The 14,976-nt window shown below is 38.5% G+C and overlaps 1 protein-coding gene across 1 annotated transcript in view; it reads left to right on the top strand.

Annotated features, from left to right (window-relative positions):
* Window positions 1–1,195: 1,195 nt before the first annotated feature.
* The window catches only part of LOC106094556 (protein spaetzle 4), a 65,958-nt gene continuing 52,177 nt past the window's right edge, over window positions 1,196–14,976 (top strand). The window contains exon 1 of the mRNA XM_059364281.1: window positions 1,196–1,383. Coding sequence (XP_059220264.1) covers window positions 1,333–1,383 — 51 coding nt within the window. The 5' untranslated portion in view covers window positions 1,196–1,332. The remainder of the gene's footprint in view (window positions 1,384–14,976) is intronic.

The following is a 14,976-nucleotide window of genomic DNA, read 5'->3' as shown; positions in this document are numbered from 1 at the left end:
TGCACGACCGGCCAGTTGGCTAACTGACTGACTGAATGGCTGGCTAGCTGGCTGGCTGGCTGGCTGGCTGGCTGGCTGGCTGTTTGGCTATAAATAAAACGCTTACCAAAAACAACTTAAACGGAGCTCATCAGCTGCTTAGCAGTCAACCAAATCGGGGGAAGTGAAGAAACAATGAATGACTCTTTGATTAAGTGACTGAGTAGACGATGTCGTCGGCGTCTTCGCCGCCGCAGTGGTTGTGCCCCAAAGTAGTAAGTGGTAGAAGTAGTGGTAGTAGTAGTAGATGGCTCAATAGTTACCATCATCCCGATGGTCTTGGGATGGTTGGGTGTTTGTTTATGACGACGACGATGGCAATGTGCCTGTGAATGTGTGACTCGCTCTGTGGGGCTGGGGCAGACCAAGGCGGCAAAGACAGACCAGAAAACAGTCAACAAAAAAGCAAACAAAACAGTTGCAATCGTGAGTGCAAAGCGTGTGAACGTAACATTTCGGATTGAAATTCGAATTTTTATAAAAAAGAAAAATAACCAAAGCTCTTCATATACAAAACGAAAAAATTTGTGTTTTTTCCTCTATGCCAACTAGCCATAAACCATTAGATTTTCCAATTACTCAACTCGATGAGGCAAAATAATGATGGCATATGCAATGAAATTGCAGGGAAATATTAATAAAAATTTATTTACAAAAATCTGCAGCATATCTACCATTTCAACTCTCGAGAGTGTCTTGTGAAAGTTTTGTGACAGTGACAAAAGAAGTAGGAAAAAAGATTGGTGCTGTTTTCATTTGTTATAGTTTTCGTTGTTCGGTATTCTCCTTCACGTCGGCTGCGTACGTGCTTGGAAAACAAAAATCAACACCGTGAAGGAAAAGTGTGTAGTGTTAGTTTTGAAATGTAAATGATGAAAAAAAAAACAAACAGAAATCGGAAAACCACATCTGTCGAATGCTGTCAAAGACGAGTTAGAAATATGAAAGCCAAACAAATTGTGAAAGAATTTCTTCAAATCAATCTTCAGATTTTGGCAGTCAATTAAGTTATCAAGCGTTATCTGATAATCGAAACAACATAACTACTTGTCAAAATAAAAGCCTGAGGCTTAGGCTTTTAAAAACACAAATAGAAAAAACAAACGTTTGTTTTTTTTTTAATTAACATCAAAAAACTAGCAGAGGCTGTCCAAAGTATTCCTGGGCACGCACAAAATTAATGGGCCTCAACACCTTGGTACAACTCTACATCATTGTTGTTCTCTTCTAAAATACAAAAACAATTTCAGCTATCGTCTTTATTGACCTTTAACACAAGAAGCTGTGAACATCATGGAATACATAAATATGGATAAACGTTTTAAAATATCGAAAATATTAGTGGTAAGTATTTGTTCCACCCTCCCCCCCCCCCCCATGCTATCCAACTTAAACGATCACAGCCATCATCGTTATTAATATTTGGACATTTATTCTTGCATTTGCCATCAAAGGTGTTATATCATAACCCATCGTGTAGCTGTCTTAAGTCTTTTGTTTTGATGCCCTCTCTATCGCATGGCTTGACTTAATCCATTGGGCTTTCGTTTATTTTACATAAAGACAAGCTTTTATGCAAATCAGCTTCGATTTATGTAATATATGAGAATTTCTAAAAGAAATGTTCAATAAATGTGGGATTCAATAAAATTATGGCTATTATTAGGGTTTTATTGCATTGTATTGTTGTATCTAAGGGGGCTTCAAATTATGAAATAGTAATTCGACACGACATAATTACTTGTTTATTTATTTTTTTTTAACTAAATCTATGTCAAACCAGTAAGGAACGGCAGAAGTCGGGCGGTGAAATAATTGTAGACAAGAAATCTTCTTGCCATCGCACAGTGGGCCAAACGGCAAAAAATTGGATATGAACAACTTCTTATCTGTTGATCTAAGCAATACAAAATGTTCTGGATATTTTTAGAGGAGGATGTAGGCTTTCAGGAAAGTGACCTAAGATAGGTAAAATGTAAATTTTGCCTATGAACATTCCACTAAGGAACAAAGGGGCAAACTTCTCACATATCAATGAGTGCACTCCGATTCAAGTTTTAAGCTCAATAATAAGGGGCCTCCTTTTTATAGCCGAGTCCGAACGGCGAGCCGCAGTGCGACACCTCTTTCGAGAGAAGTTTTACATGGCATAGTACCTCACAAATGTTGCCAGCATTAGGAGGGGAAAACCACCGTTGAAAATTTTTTCTGATGGTCTCGCCGGGATTCGAACCCAGGCGTTCAGCGTCATAGGCGGACATGCTAACCTCTGCGCTACGGTGACCTCCGATAGGTTCGTGACCTAAGTTCGTGACCTAAGATAGGTTCATATCTTTAGTACAGATCGATATACAGGGTGTCAAATTTGACCACTTTTGACTTCTCCAACATTCTGGGGGCCATAAATTTTTATCTTATAAACCGATTTGCATGATTTAGGATTCTAGAGCTTGACTAAGTCTAAACCAGTAAGGAAAGGCAAAAGTCGGACGGTGTCGACTTCATAGTACCCAACACCTACCCTATAGGTACCAAGTGGGAGCTATGTCTTATTCTGAAACAATTTTGATGGACCTCGCCGCATGTTTTCAGGTGGGTTATTAAACAATCCGCATCACATTTCGAGCAAATATGTTCATACTGTAATAACAACGGTTCACAAATGACAACATTATTGCAAATTACCTAAAATTTGTCAAACATATATATGGAAGCTATATCCAATTCTAAACCGAGTTCGAGCAAACTTCTCAGATAATGTGGTCAAGAAAAGCGTTGTATAAAATTTTGGCAAGATTGGTCAAAAAATGCGATTGGAATTGCTCTAGAAGTGAAAATCGGGTGATATACATATATGACAGGTATATCTAAAACTGAACCCATTTCTATGAAAGTCATCTATAATGTCGAGAGTCAAGAGAAAATCCTTCCGGCCATATTTCGAGAGAATCGATTAACAAATGACCATTTGATTGCAATATTATTGCAAATCGGACGGACATGTGTATGGGAGCTATATCTAAATCTGATTCGATTTCGAGCAAACTTCTCATGTATTGTGGTAGTCGTTGAGGAAAGGGTTGTACAAAATTTTGGGAAGATTGCTCAATAAATGCGCTTGCAGTGGCTCTAGGAGTGAAAATCGGCCGATATATATACATGAGAGCTATATATAAATCTGAACTGATTTCTATGAATATCTCCAGAAACGTCGAGAGTCGAGAGAAAATTCCTCCTACAAAATTTCAAGAGAATCGGTTAACAAAGGACCATTTTATTGCATTATTACTGAAAATCGGACGAACATATATATGAGAGCTATAACAAAATCTGAACCGATTTCGAGCAAACTTCTCATGTATTGTGGTAGTCGTTGAGGAAAGCGTTGTACAAAATTTTGGCCAGATTGGTCAAAAATTTGCTTGCAGGGGCTCTAGGAGTGAAAATCGGGCGATATATATATATATATATATATATATATATATATATATATATATATATATATATATATATATATATATATATATATATATATATATATATATATATATATATGTATATATATATATATATATATATAAGAGCTATATCTAAATCTGAGCCGATTTCCATGAAATTCTCCAATAACGTCAAGGGTCAAGAGAATATCCTTCCTCCTTCAAGAGAATCGGTTAACAAATGACAATTTTATTGCATGATTACAGCAAATCGGACGGACATATATATGGGAGCTATATCTAAATCTGAACCGATTACAATGAAATTATCCAGTATTGTCAAGAGCTAAGAGAAAATCCTTCCTAACAAATTTCAAGAGAATCGATTAACAAATGACAATTTTATTGCATTATTACAGCAAATCGGACGAACATATATGTGGGAGCTATATCTAAATCTGAACCGATTTCCATGAAATTCTCCAGTAATGTCAAGATTCAAGAGAAAATCCTTCCTAAAAAATTTCAAGAAAATCGGCTAACAAATGACAATTTTATTGCAGTATTACTGCAAATCGGACGAACATATATATGGGAGCTATATCCAAATCTGAACCGATTTCCATGAAATTATGCAGTAATGTTAAGGGTCAAGAGAAAATCCTTCCTAACAAATTTTAAGACAATCGGTTAACAAATGACATTTTTATTGCAGTATTACTGCAAATCGGACGAACATATATATGGGTGCTATATCTTAATCTGATCCGATTGCAATGAAATACACCTATAATGTCGGAAGTCATAAGAAAATTCTACCTGCCAAATTTCGAGAGAATCGGTTAAAAAATTACAATTTTATTGCATTATTACAGCAAATCGGACGAACATATATATGGGAGCTATATCTGAACCGATTTTTTCCAATTTCAATAGGCTCCGTCTCTAGGCCGAAAAACATGCCCAAACCAAATTTGACATGGACAGACGGACAGACAGACGGTCAGACAGACGGACAGACAGACAGACGAACAGACAGACAGACGATCAGACAGACGGACAGACAGACAAACGGACAGACAGACAAACGGGCAGACAGACGGACTGACAGACAGACAGACAAGGACATATAGACGGACAGACAGACGGACAGACAGACGGACAGGGTGTTTTGGGTGTTACAAACTAATTCACTAAGTTATAATACCCTGTACCACAGTAGTGGTGTAGGGTATAAAAATGAGAATAGTTTTTGTTAAAAACAAGGCATTAATTTTGACTGGGCCAGGATCTTGTGTAGCATTTTTGTGGATTTTATTCAAAAAATGTAAGAATTTATAATTTAACAATAAACCAGTCAGGATGGGCTACAGTCGTGCTAAACCTGAATTTTTGATATCCTACGCCAACTTGGGATGCACTCTACGTCATCGAAATTTGCTTATATTTGAAATGACGAATTTCATCCAAATTCCGTACATATTGCCAAATTGGGAGAAAATCTGTTGAAAAATACACTTTAAAAATAACAAGTAAAAGCGTGCTAAGTTTGACCCCGTTGAATCTTATACTCTGAAAAAATGTTTGCCCTAATTTTATAGATTCGAGCCAAAGATTAACAAACTTCATTCACAGATGATACATTTTACAACTTTTTTGAGGAGAAATTCCCTTTGGTGAAAAATATTTTCCTTCATAGCTGAATCGAATTAGAAAGCTATTCTGAGTCGATTAAGGGCTCTATCTCTCTTTCTTGTACGACAGTAATGGTATAGGGTATACAAATATAAAAACTTGCACCCGTTTTTTTTTAGCATGCTCAGTTTTCGAACAGTTTGAAATTCCGTACTAAAAACGTGATACGAAACAATGTTTAAGTATTTTAACATTGTTAAGTATTAATCTGGACCAAATGACCCATTTGCAATGGCCAACGATGCATATACATCGGATGGACGAATAAAGGTAGACAGACTTAACCCGAATGGATAGAAAATACCCAAGAATAGAACTGTCTTAGAGAAATTCTGGCTCGAGTTAGGATAGAGGTAATCTAATGAAATATGGATTGGGTTAAAATAGACTAATGAAACTAGAAAAAACTGATACCGTCATGTTACCTTCATTTTAAAGGCCATGTTTTGGGGGAATACAGGCTTGTCAAAAGTTGTCAATTTTTTTTTATACCTCTAGAAATCAAACAAAAAATTTCGTCGTCGATTGGGCTCCCTGTTGGTTAGGCTGCATTGAAATTCCTGTCGCTGCGCTGCCTAATGTTTCAATATAAGGATCTTTTCCTATCCTGGTCTTCCGAATCTTGATAAAGTCTGTAATGGCTCCGTCGTAGGGTCCCTGTTTGTTAGGCAGTTTTGCGTCTCTCGCCACGGCACTGCCTAATGTTTTAATATCCGGATCTTTGTTTATCCTAGTCTTCTCATTATTGGCGCAGTCGGTAATAGTGTCGTCGATGGCCTCAGTCTGTTAGCTGGTATAGAGTGTCCCGCCACTGGACCGCCTGATGGCTCAATATGGGGATGTATGCCTATTCTAGTCTTTCCAATCTTGAAAAAGACGGCCATGGCCCCGTAGTACGCCATGCCTTTAGTCTTAGCCAAACTCTCAGAACTCACTGTCTCAAATTTCAGCAAAATCGGATTATAAATGTGGCTTTTATGGAACTGAGATCTATATGTAGCCTCCATACAGATCATATAGATCAAGATATAGTCCGATATAGCCCATCTTCGAACTTAACCTGCCTTTGGACAAAAAAAGGATTTAAGCAAAGTTTCAGCTCAATATCTCTATTTTTAAAGACGTCTGTCAACAGACAGACGGACGGCAGGACGGACATGGCTAGATCGTCTTAGATTTTAACGGCGATTTTATGGACCCAACAGATCGGTTTATATGGTAGCTATATCCAACATTGGACCTATAATGGCCAAACTATAAAAAATGGCAAAATAATGGAACTAAAAGCTTTTGCCTTCGTGTGGTACCGTCTCCCCGCTTTTCGAATGAAAATTACTTTTTTGTACCCCCATCCCACAGGAATACTTATATATGACATGCTGATACATGCAGGGACAAGTCTATCAAGGACATCTTGTAGTTCGGTTGCACCTTACCTTCTGCAATATTTTCATCAAGACTAAATCTAATGTTGCAATGATGAGGAAAGCTGTTGTCATCCAAGACTTTACAGATATTCTTTATTCTCTGATATAAAGGTAGCATCTACTACCTCCTAGCAAGATTGCAGCTTTTAATATATTCGATAAGTACTTTCAGCGAAATTTGTTATTCAAAATAGCAAAAATTATTGCTAAAACAACGGTTTTGGTCTGCTGAAAATGGAAAAGCAGATATGACTGCAATTTCAGCAAACATAATTTCGTCTCATTATCCCTATCACAAATTAAAGTCTTTTCTTTCATTTCATCTCCTAACAACCCCATCATAAATTAAGCAGCAGTCATTTTCAGAGGCCATCGTAGCACAGAGGTTAGCATGTCCGCCTATGACACTGAATGCCTGGGATCGAATCCTAGCGAGCATATCAGAAAAAATTTTCATTGGTGGTTTTCCCCTCCTAATGCTGACAACATTTATGAGGTACTATGCCATGTAAAAACTTCTCTCCAAAGAGATGTCCCACTGTGGCACGCCGTTCGGACTCGGCCATAAAAAGGAGGCCCCTTATCATTGACCTTAAACTTGAATCGGACTGTACTCATTGATATGTAAGAAGTTTGCCCCTGTTCCTTAGTGAAATGTTCATGGGCAACATTTTTTTGCATTTACAAAAAACAACAGAATTTTTAGCAGTCAGCCTTTTTTCCTTGAAATTGCAAACATTTCGCTATAACAGCAGAACTACTGCTGAAATAGAACAAAATTAACATCTAACAATCTGCAGACAGTGTTTGCTATTATAAGCAAACATTTTGCCATGAGTCTAGCTCAACCCTTTGGAGACGACTAAGCGGCTTAAATATGGTATTCGCATACAGGCGCAGTTGAGAAGAAAGTGGCACCACTTTTTGTAGTTAGGTTAGGTTAGAGTGACAGTCTAATTTTTAAACAGACTCACCTAGACAATTGTTGTTCATTTTGATACCACAACAGCTACAGATCAGGTCTCTGGTGGGAATCGAACCCACGACCTCGGAACTAGTAATCCGAGCACTCTGCCAATTTTGCTACTCCTTTGTAAGTAAGAAAACAGATCTGGTCCAAATTGAAGAGGGCTGGCGAAGGGCCTAACACAACTCATTGTCCAAATTTCGGCGAAATCAAACATTAAATGCGTCTTTTATGGGCCCAAAACCTTAAATCGAGAGATCAGTCTATATGGCAGATATATCTAAATCTGGACCGATCTGGGCCAAATTGCAGAAAGATATCGAGGGGTCTAACACAACTCACTGTCCCATATTTCGGCGACATCGGACAATAAATGTGGCATTTATGTGTCTAAGACCTTAAATCGGCGGATCGGTGTATATAGGGCCTATATCAAGATATAGTCCGATATAAGCCATCTGCAAACTTAACCTGCTTATGGACGAAAAAAGGAATCTGTGCAAAGTTTCAGCTCAATATCTCAATTTTTAAAGGCGTGATTTCAACAGGCAGACGGACGGACGGACATGGCTAGACATGATTAGATTTTCAGCCAAGTCGGATGAGAATTGCGCCATCTGGAAGCTCAAGAAATCTAATCGGGAGATTGTTTTATATGGCAGCTATATTAGGTTATAGACTGATTTCGATCATACTTAGCACAGTTGTTGAAAGTCATTTCATTTCAGCCAAATCAGATTAGAATTGCGCCCTGTAGAAGCTCAAGAAGTTAAGACCAAAGATCGGTTTATCTGGCAGCTAAATCAAAACATGGACCGATTTGGCCCATTTACAATCCGAACCGACTTACTCTAATAAGAAGTATTTTTACAAAATTTCAAGTGCCTTGCTTTGCTACTTCGAAAGTTAGTGTGCTTTCGACAGACAGACATACGGACATGATTAGATCGTCTTAAATGTCACGGCGATCAAGAATACACTTTATGGGATTTTAGGTGAATATTTCAAAGCGTTACAAACGGAATGACGAAATTAGTACACCCCCATCCTATGGTGGATGGTATAAAATGTCGAGAAGTATGTTTAACCCGTTTCATAGTTTGGAGGCAATTCGTTCGCTTTCGACAAAAAAAGGAGGTCACTTATCATCGCGGCTAACAAACACTGGCACTTTGGTGACACACAATACCAGACATGAACCTATTAAGAGGCGTGGTATGGAAAACAATTAGGTATTTTGTAGGCAGCACGGAATTCCTGACTTACATTTTCTTTTTCGAGGTTACTATTTAGCTCACAACAAGCCGATTACTGGCTTAGGTGTATGTCCACAGTGACATGGGGCGGATTAATATCCGCACCCTCTTTTCAAACTTACCTAACCTTACCTATCATTGATGTTATATTTGTACCGGAAATGACTCACTAATATGAGAAAAGTATCCCCGCTGTTCCTTAAGGTAATTTTCATGGGCAAATTTGCATTAGCCTTTATTTAATGCTGTTGCATTCAGTTCTTCAACAATTCATTTATTTGTTATTATTTAAAAAAAAATCGATGTCTTTTGCAATCCCTGCTTTTCTCTTTGCTACAGGTGTTTGCGATCTGTTGCTCAAAACAAAATTGAAAGCAAAACACAACAATAGAAATTCAATCCACAAAATCATAGCCATAAAACTGTAATCAACTTGCGAGCTAATCCATCACCTTTCGATTTTCATTATTTATAACTCGTGTCTATTTTCTAATTCCCTAGTTCCAAGCGTTTGCATTTCTCCCAAAGGCAAAAACAACAGTAAATGAAACTGAATTATTTAATAATAATTAAAAAAAAAAACGAACATAAAAAAATGGCACGAAACTTTAGCAAACCACAGAAGACACAGACACAGAATGCATGTCATGCATATTAATATTGGCGAAAAGTAAAAGAATATAATTACAATACAATGATGAATACGCTCGGTTAGGCTACTGGCCAAAATGAAAAGAAAGACAGCAATGCCACCAAAATGTAATTATCACCATATCCCATAAAGTTGTTGGCTCAAGCTGTACACCAACATGGTAATAAACCATGCCAAAGTCATTTGCTATCAAACTTACCAATATAGTTTTATACTCATATACATATGTATTTGTATGTATGTATGTACATATATGTAAATATAAATTACTATATTTCCTTTATGCAGACGCTTCGTTAAAAAAAAATCCAAATCAAAAAAATTTCACTTTCTTTCGTTACCTTCTAGAGAAATAAGCGAAAACAAAAACCACATAGGTTATAACATGTACGAGTGTATGTAGATGACGTCATACACAACGATTTACTTTATTAATTTAAGTTTTTATGATTGTGTATGTGTTAACCTCTCACTCTATGGATGTGCGATAATATTGTAGCAATATCAGCTGATCGCTATCAAATTTTGTTGTGAAATTATGACGATGGTGTTCGTTCATTTCATTCAAATACTCAATGGATAAGGGTTCGTGTCTTAAGTCTTTTGTTTTTAATAGCCACCTGCGATTGCTTCATGCTATGCAGTGTTGGAAAAAATTAATGAAATTTTTTATATATTCTTGCATGTAGACCATAGCCTTTAAGGCCATTATGGTGCCATAAAGTTGACGTAATTTAGCGTGCATTAACTATTTATTGCCTCATATTTGTGAACATCATGCCCAGATCTTGCTGCTATCTTCATATTTTTTTGAGCTATACGAAGTTCAAACAAGTAAAAAGGCGTTAAGTTCGGCTGGGCCGAACTTTGGATACCCACCACCTCGGGTATATATGTAAATTACCTTTCATCATAATTCGGTGACAATGTCATACCTTATGTCCCATATCAGTTATATCAAAATATGTTCCGATTTGAACCAGATACTAACAAGTACACTAACTATATCAAAAAATAAACCGATCTGAACCACATGGATGTCGAAAACGCCTAACATAAGTCACTGGGTCAAATTTCAGTGAAATCGGATTAAAAATGCGCCTTTTATGGTCCCAAAACCTTAAATCGAGAGATCGGTCAATATGGCAGCTATATCCAAATCTGGAACAAAAATGTCGGAGAGCCTAACACAACTCACTGTTTCGGCGAAACCGGACAATAAATGCGTCTTTTATGGCCCCAAAACATAAAACCTAGATATCGGTCTATATGGCAGCTATATCCAAATCTGGACCGATCTGTGCGATATTGCAGAAGTATGTCAAGGGATTTAACTTAACTCACTGTCCCAAATTTCGGCGACATCGGACAATAAATAAGCATTTTATGGGCCCAAAACCATAAATCAAGAAATCGGTCGATATGGCAGCTATATCTGAAGAGAGATGTCGAAGGTCTTGACACAACTCACTGTCCCAAATTTCAGCAAAATCGGATAATAAATGTGGCTTTTATGGGCCTTAGACCTTAAATCGGAGGATCGGTCTATATGGCAGCTTTATCCAAATCTGAACCGATCTGAGCCAAATCGGCGAAGAATGTCGAAGGGCCTAACACAACTCACTGTCCCAAATTTTAGCAAAATCGGATAATAAGTGTGGCTTTTATGGGCCTTAGACCCTAAATCGGAGGATCGGTCTATATGGCAGCCATATCCAAATCTGGACCGATCTGAGCCAAATTGACGAAGAATGTCGAATGGCCTAACACAACTCACTGTCCCAAATTTCAGCAAAATCGGATAATAAATGTGGCTTTTATGGGCCAAAACCATAAATGAAGAAATCGGTCTATATGGCAGCTATATCCAAATCTGAACCGATCTGGACCAAATTGAAGAAAGATGTCGAAGGGGCTTACACAACTCACTGTGCCAAATTTCAGCAAAATCGGATAATAAATGTGGCTTTTATGGGCCCAAAACCATAAATCAAGATATCGGTCTATATGGCAGCTATATCCAAATCTAGACTGATCTGGGCCAAATTGCCGAAGGATGTCGAAGGGCCTAACACAACTCACAGTCTCAGATTTCAGCAAAATCGAATAATAAATGTGGCTTTTATGGGCCTTAGACCCTAAATTGGAGGATCGGTCTATATGGCAGCTATATCCAAATCTGGACCGATCTGAGCCAAATTGACGAAGAATGTCGAAGGGTCTAACACAACTCACTGTCCCAAATTTCGGCGACATCGGAGAATAAATAAGCATTTTATGGGCCCAAAACCACAAATCGGAGGATCGGTCTATATGGCAGCTATATCCAAATCTGGACTGATCTGGGCCAAATTGCCGAAGAATGTCAAAGGGCCTAACGCAACTCACTGTACCAAATTTCAGCAAAATCGGATAATAAATGTGGCTTTTATGGGCCTTAGACCCTAAATCGGAGGATCGGTCGATATGGCATCTATATCCAAATCTGGACCGATCTGAGCCAAATTGACGAAGAATGTCGAAGGGTCTGACACAACTCACTGTCCCAAATTTCAGCAAAATCGGATAATAAATGTGGGTTTTATGGGCCTAAGACCCTAAATCGGCGGATCGGTCTATATGGGGGCTATATCAAGAAATAGCCCGAGTCTGTGCAAAATTTCAGCTCAATATCTCTATTTTTAAAGATTGTAGCGTGATTTCAACGACAGACAGACAGACAGACGGACGGACATGTTTATACCGTCTTAGATTTTTACGCTGATCAAGAATATATTAACTTTATAGAGTCGGAAATGGATATTTGGATGTGTTGCAAACGGAATGGTGGGTATAAAAATCATTAAAAGAGTTGAACTTATTATAAGTTGCAAACGGGCGATTTGTAATGAAGGAAATAAACCTACCTTTATTACCAAGAACAGGCAGGAGGTACTAGACGTTAACTTTGGGACTGAGAGGTGCTGGATGAGCACAGCTTCTCTGATCATTGTTATATTAATTTCAGTCTTGGAGAAAATACTACATAAGTGGTCCCTCGCCTAAACAGAAAAAATGCGGATAAGGATAAATTTCGGCACACGTTCTACACGACTATCCCTTCTAAACCAGAAAAGGAAGTGGACACAGCAGAGGACATAGACATAATGGTCAAGCGGATGACGAAGGCCCTGATTGAATCGCTTGTGTCAGCATGTCCTAAAGCCAAACCAAGGAGCAAACAGAGACCGCCATGGTGGACCCTAAAACCGGTTGGTTTCGGGAAGGGCTACAGAAAACTCTTCAACAGGACGAAGACCCCAAGGGCACCACACAATTGGGACGTGTAGAAGACTGAATTAAGATAATGCAAGGGCGAGCTGAAATTGACTAAGAACAAATCCTGAATGGAATTTTGCAGCTCCTTGGAGGATACATCTTGGGCCTCTAGGCTAAGGAAGATCCTGTCCTCGAGACCTATTACGACGGTGAAATATGTTCAGAAATCAAAGAATGTATACACAATGTCTAGTGAGGAAATACTAGAACTACTCGTAACTACTACACGACTATCCCTTCTAGACCAGAAAAGGAAGTGGAAACAGTGGAGGACATAGACATAATGGTCAAGAGGATCACGAAGGCCCTGATTTATTGGGTTGTGTCAGCATGTCCTAGAGCCAAACCAAGGAGCAAATAGCGACCGCCATGGTGGACCCTAGAACTGGTTGGTCTAAGAAAGGACTGCAGAAACTCTTCAACAGGACGAAAACCCCAAGGGCACCACACAATTGGGAAGTGTAGAACTGAACCAAGATAATGCAAGGGCGAGCTGAAAAAGACTAAGAGCAAATTCTGAATGGAATTTTGCAGTTCCTTGGAGGATACATCTTGGGCCTCTAGGATAAGGAAGATGATATCCTCGAGACCTATGTTTATCGAAATATGTTTAGAAATCAAAGAATGTATGCACAATATCTAGTGAGGAAACACTAGAACTACTCGTAAATACACATTTTCCCGGGGTACTCTCCAACAGGCAACCTGACGCTAGAAGAGGTTTCCACTGATATACGTTCGTCGGAGATTGTTGGGGAAATTGTGTCTGAGTCGAAAATCATTTGGGCAATATAAAGTTTCGAATCCTTAAAATTGCCAAGATGCCCTGATGATGTATCATCGGTTGAATTATTAACTATGTCAAATAGAATGGCTCCTTAGTTTAGGGAAATATACTCTGCTTGTATCAGCATGTCCTGATGAATCGAGGGACACAAAGGTCATTTTCATTCCAAAATCAGGAAATTCTTACCACACACAGACGAAAGATTTTCGGCCTTCGCCTGTGTGTGGTAAGTTTTTCCTGATTTGACAACCTTTGTGTCCCTCCATCCAACAGGACATGATGATACAAGCAGAGTATATCAATCCCATGGCAGCCAGTTGTACGTACCTGATTGACCCGATGTAGTCCTTCGTCGGCAAGGGCTGCTGCCTCAGTGTACAAAACACTGCTACAACTACAAGGATTTTCATTCTATTGGTCTGTCATCTTTTATGCTAAAGACTTTTGAGATGTTGATAGAAGTATACCTTGGGGCAAAGATCCCTGGAGATCGCCTGTCTGGCAACAGAATGTATGTAGTAAGGGCAAGTCCACTGAAACAGCCCTTCACGTAGCCTAGTCGGTTTCTAGGAGTTTCTAGGCTACCTACACTACCGTGAGAAAGTTTATTAATAACTTACTTACTAAAATATGCATTACAGCAGGCTTGGCAACTATAGATCTAACAAGTAAAATCGTGCTAAGTTCGGCCGGGCCGAATGTTGAGAATCCACCACCATGGATTCTGCAAAAAATGTATGCAAAATAAATTTAGTTGGAGGGCATGGATTCTGCAACAAATGGATGCAACATAAATTTAGTGGGAGAGCATAATTTTATTCTATATACAAAACTTCTGTCAAAACAACAAAAATTAAAGCTTCTAGGACCCAAACAAGGATAATTGAGAGACTGATTTGCCAGAGTTGTTGGAAATCGTAATAAAACACAACATGCTAAATTTCAGCCAAATCGGACAAAAATTGACGCTTGTAAGGGCTCAAACTGGGAGATCGGTTTACATGGGAGCTATATCTAAATCTGAACCGATATGGCCCTTTTGCAATCCCCAATGACCTACAACGATACTAAGTATCTATGCAAAATTTCAAGCGGCTAGCGTTCGACCGCTATCGTGATTTCGACCAACGGACTGACGGACTTGGCTATATCGACTTAGAGCATCGAGACGATCAAGAACATATAAACTTTAAGGGGTCGTAGATGAATATTTCGAGGTGTTATTGTAGATAGAAACGGAATGAATAGATTAGTATGGGGGGTCCTATGGTGGTGGGTATAAAAAGATAAAAAGAGAAACACCTTAAGAAAGTGTACTATTCTCTGTACTTTGGCATAAAGCCATTAACAATATATTATTCTCTCGGAAAGAAAAAGGTGTAAAAGTGGTCGCGTATG

This window comes from Stomoxys calcitrans, chromosome 3 (genome assembly GCF_963082655.1).
Source record: "Stomoxys calcitrans chromosome 3, idStoCalc2.1, whole genome shotgun sequence".
Classification (NCBI taxonomy): Eukaryota; Metazoa; Arthropoda; class Insecta; order Diptera; family Muscidae; genus Stomoxys; species Stomoxys calcitrans.
Note: the sequence above shows the minus strand (reverse complement) of the source record. Positions and strands in the feature narration are given on the sequence as shown.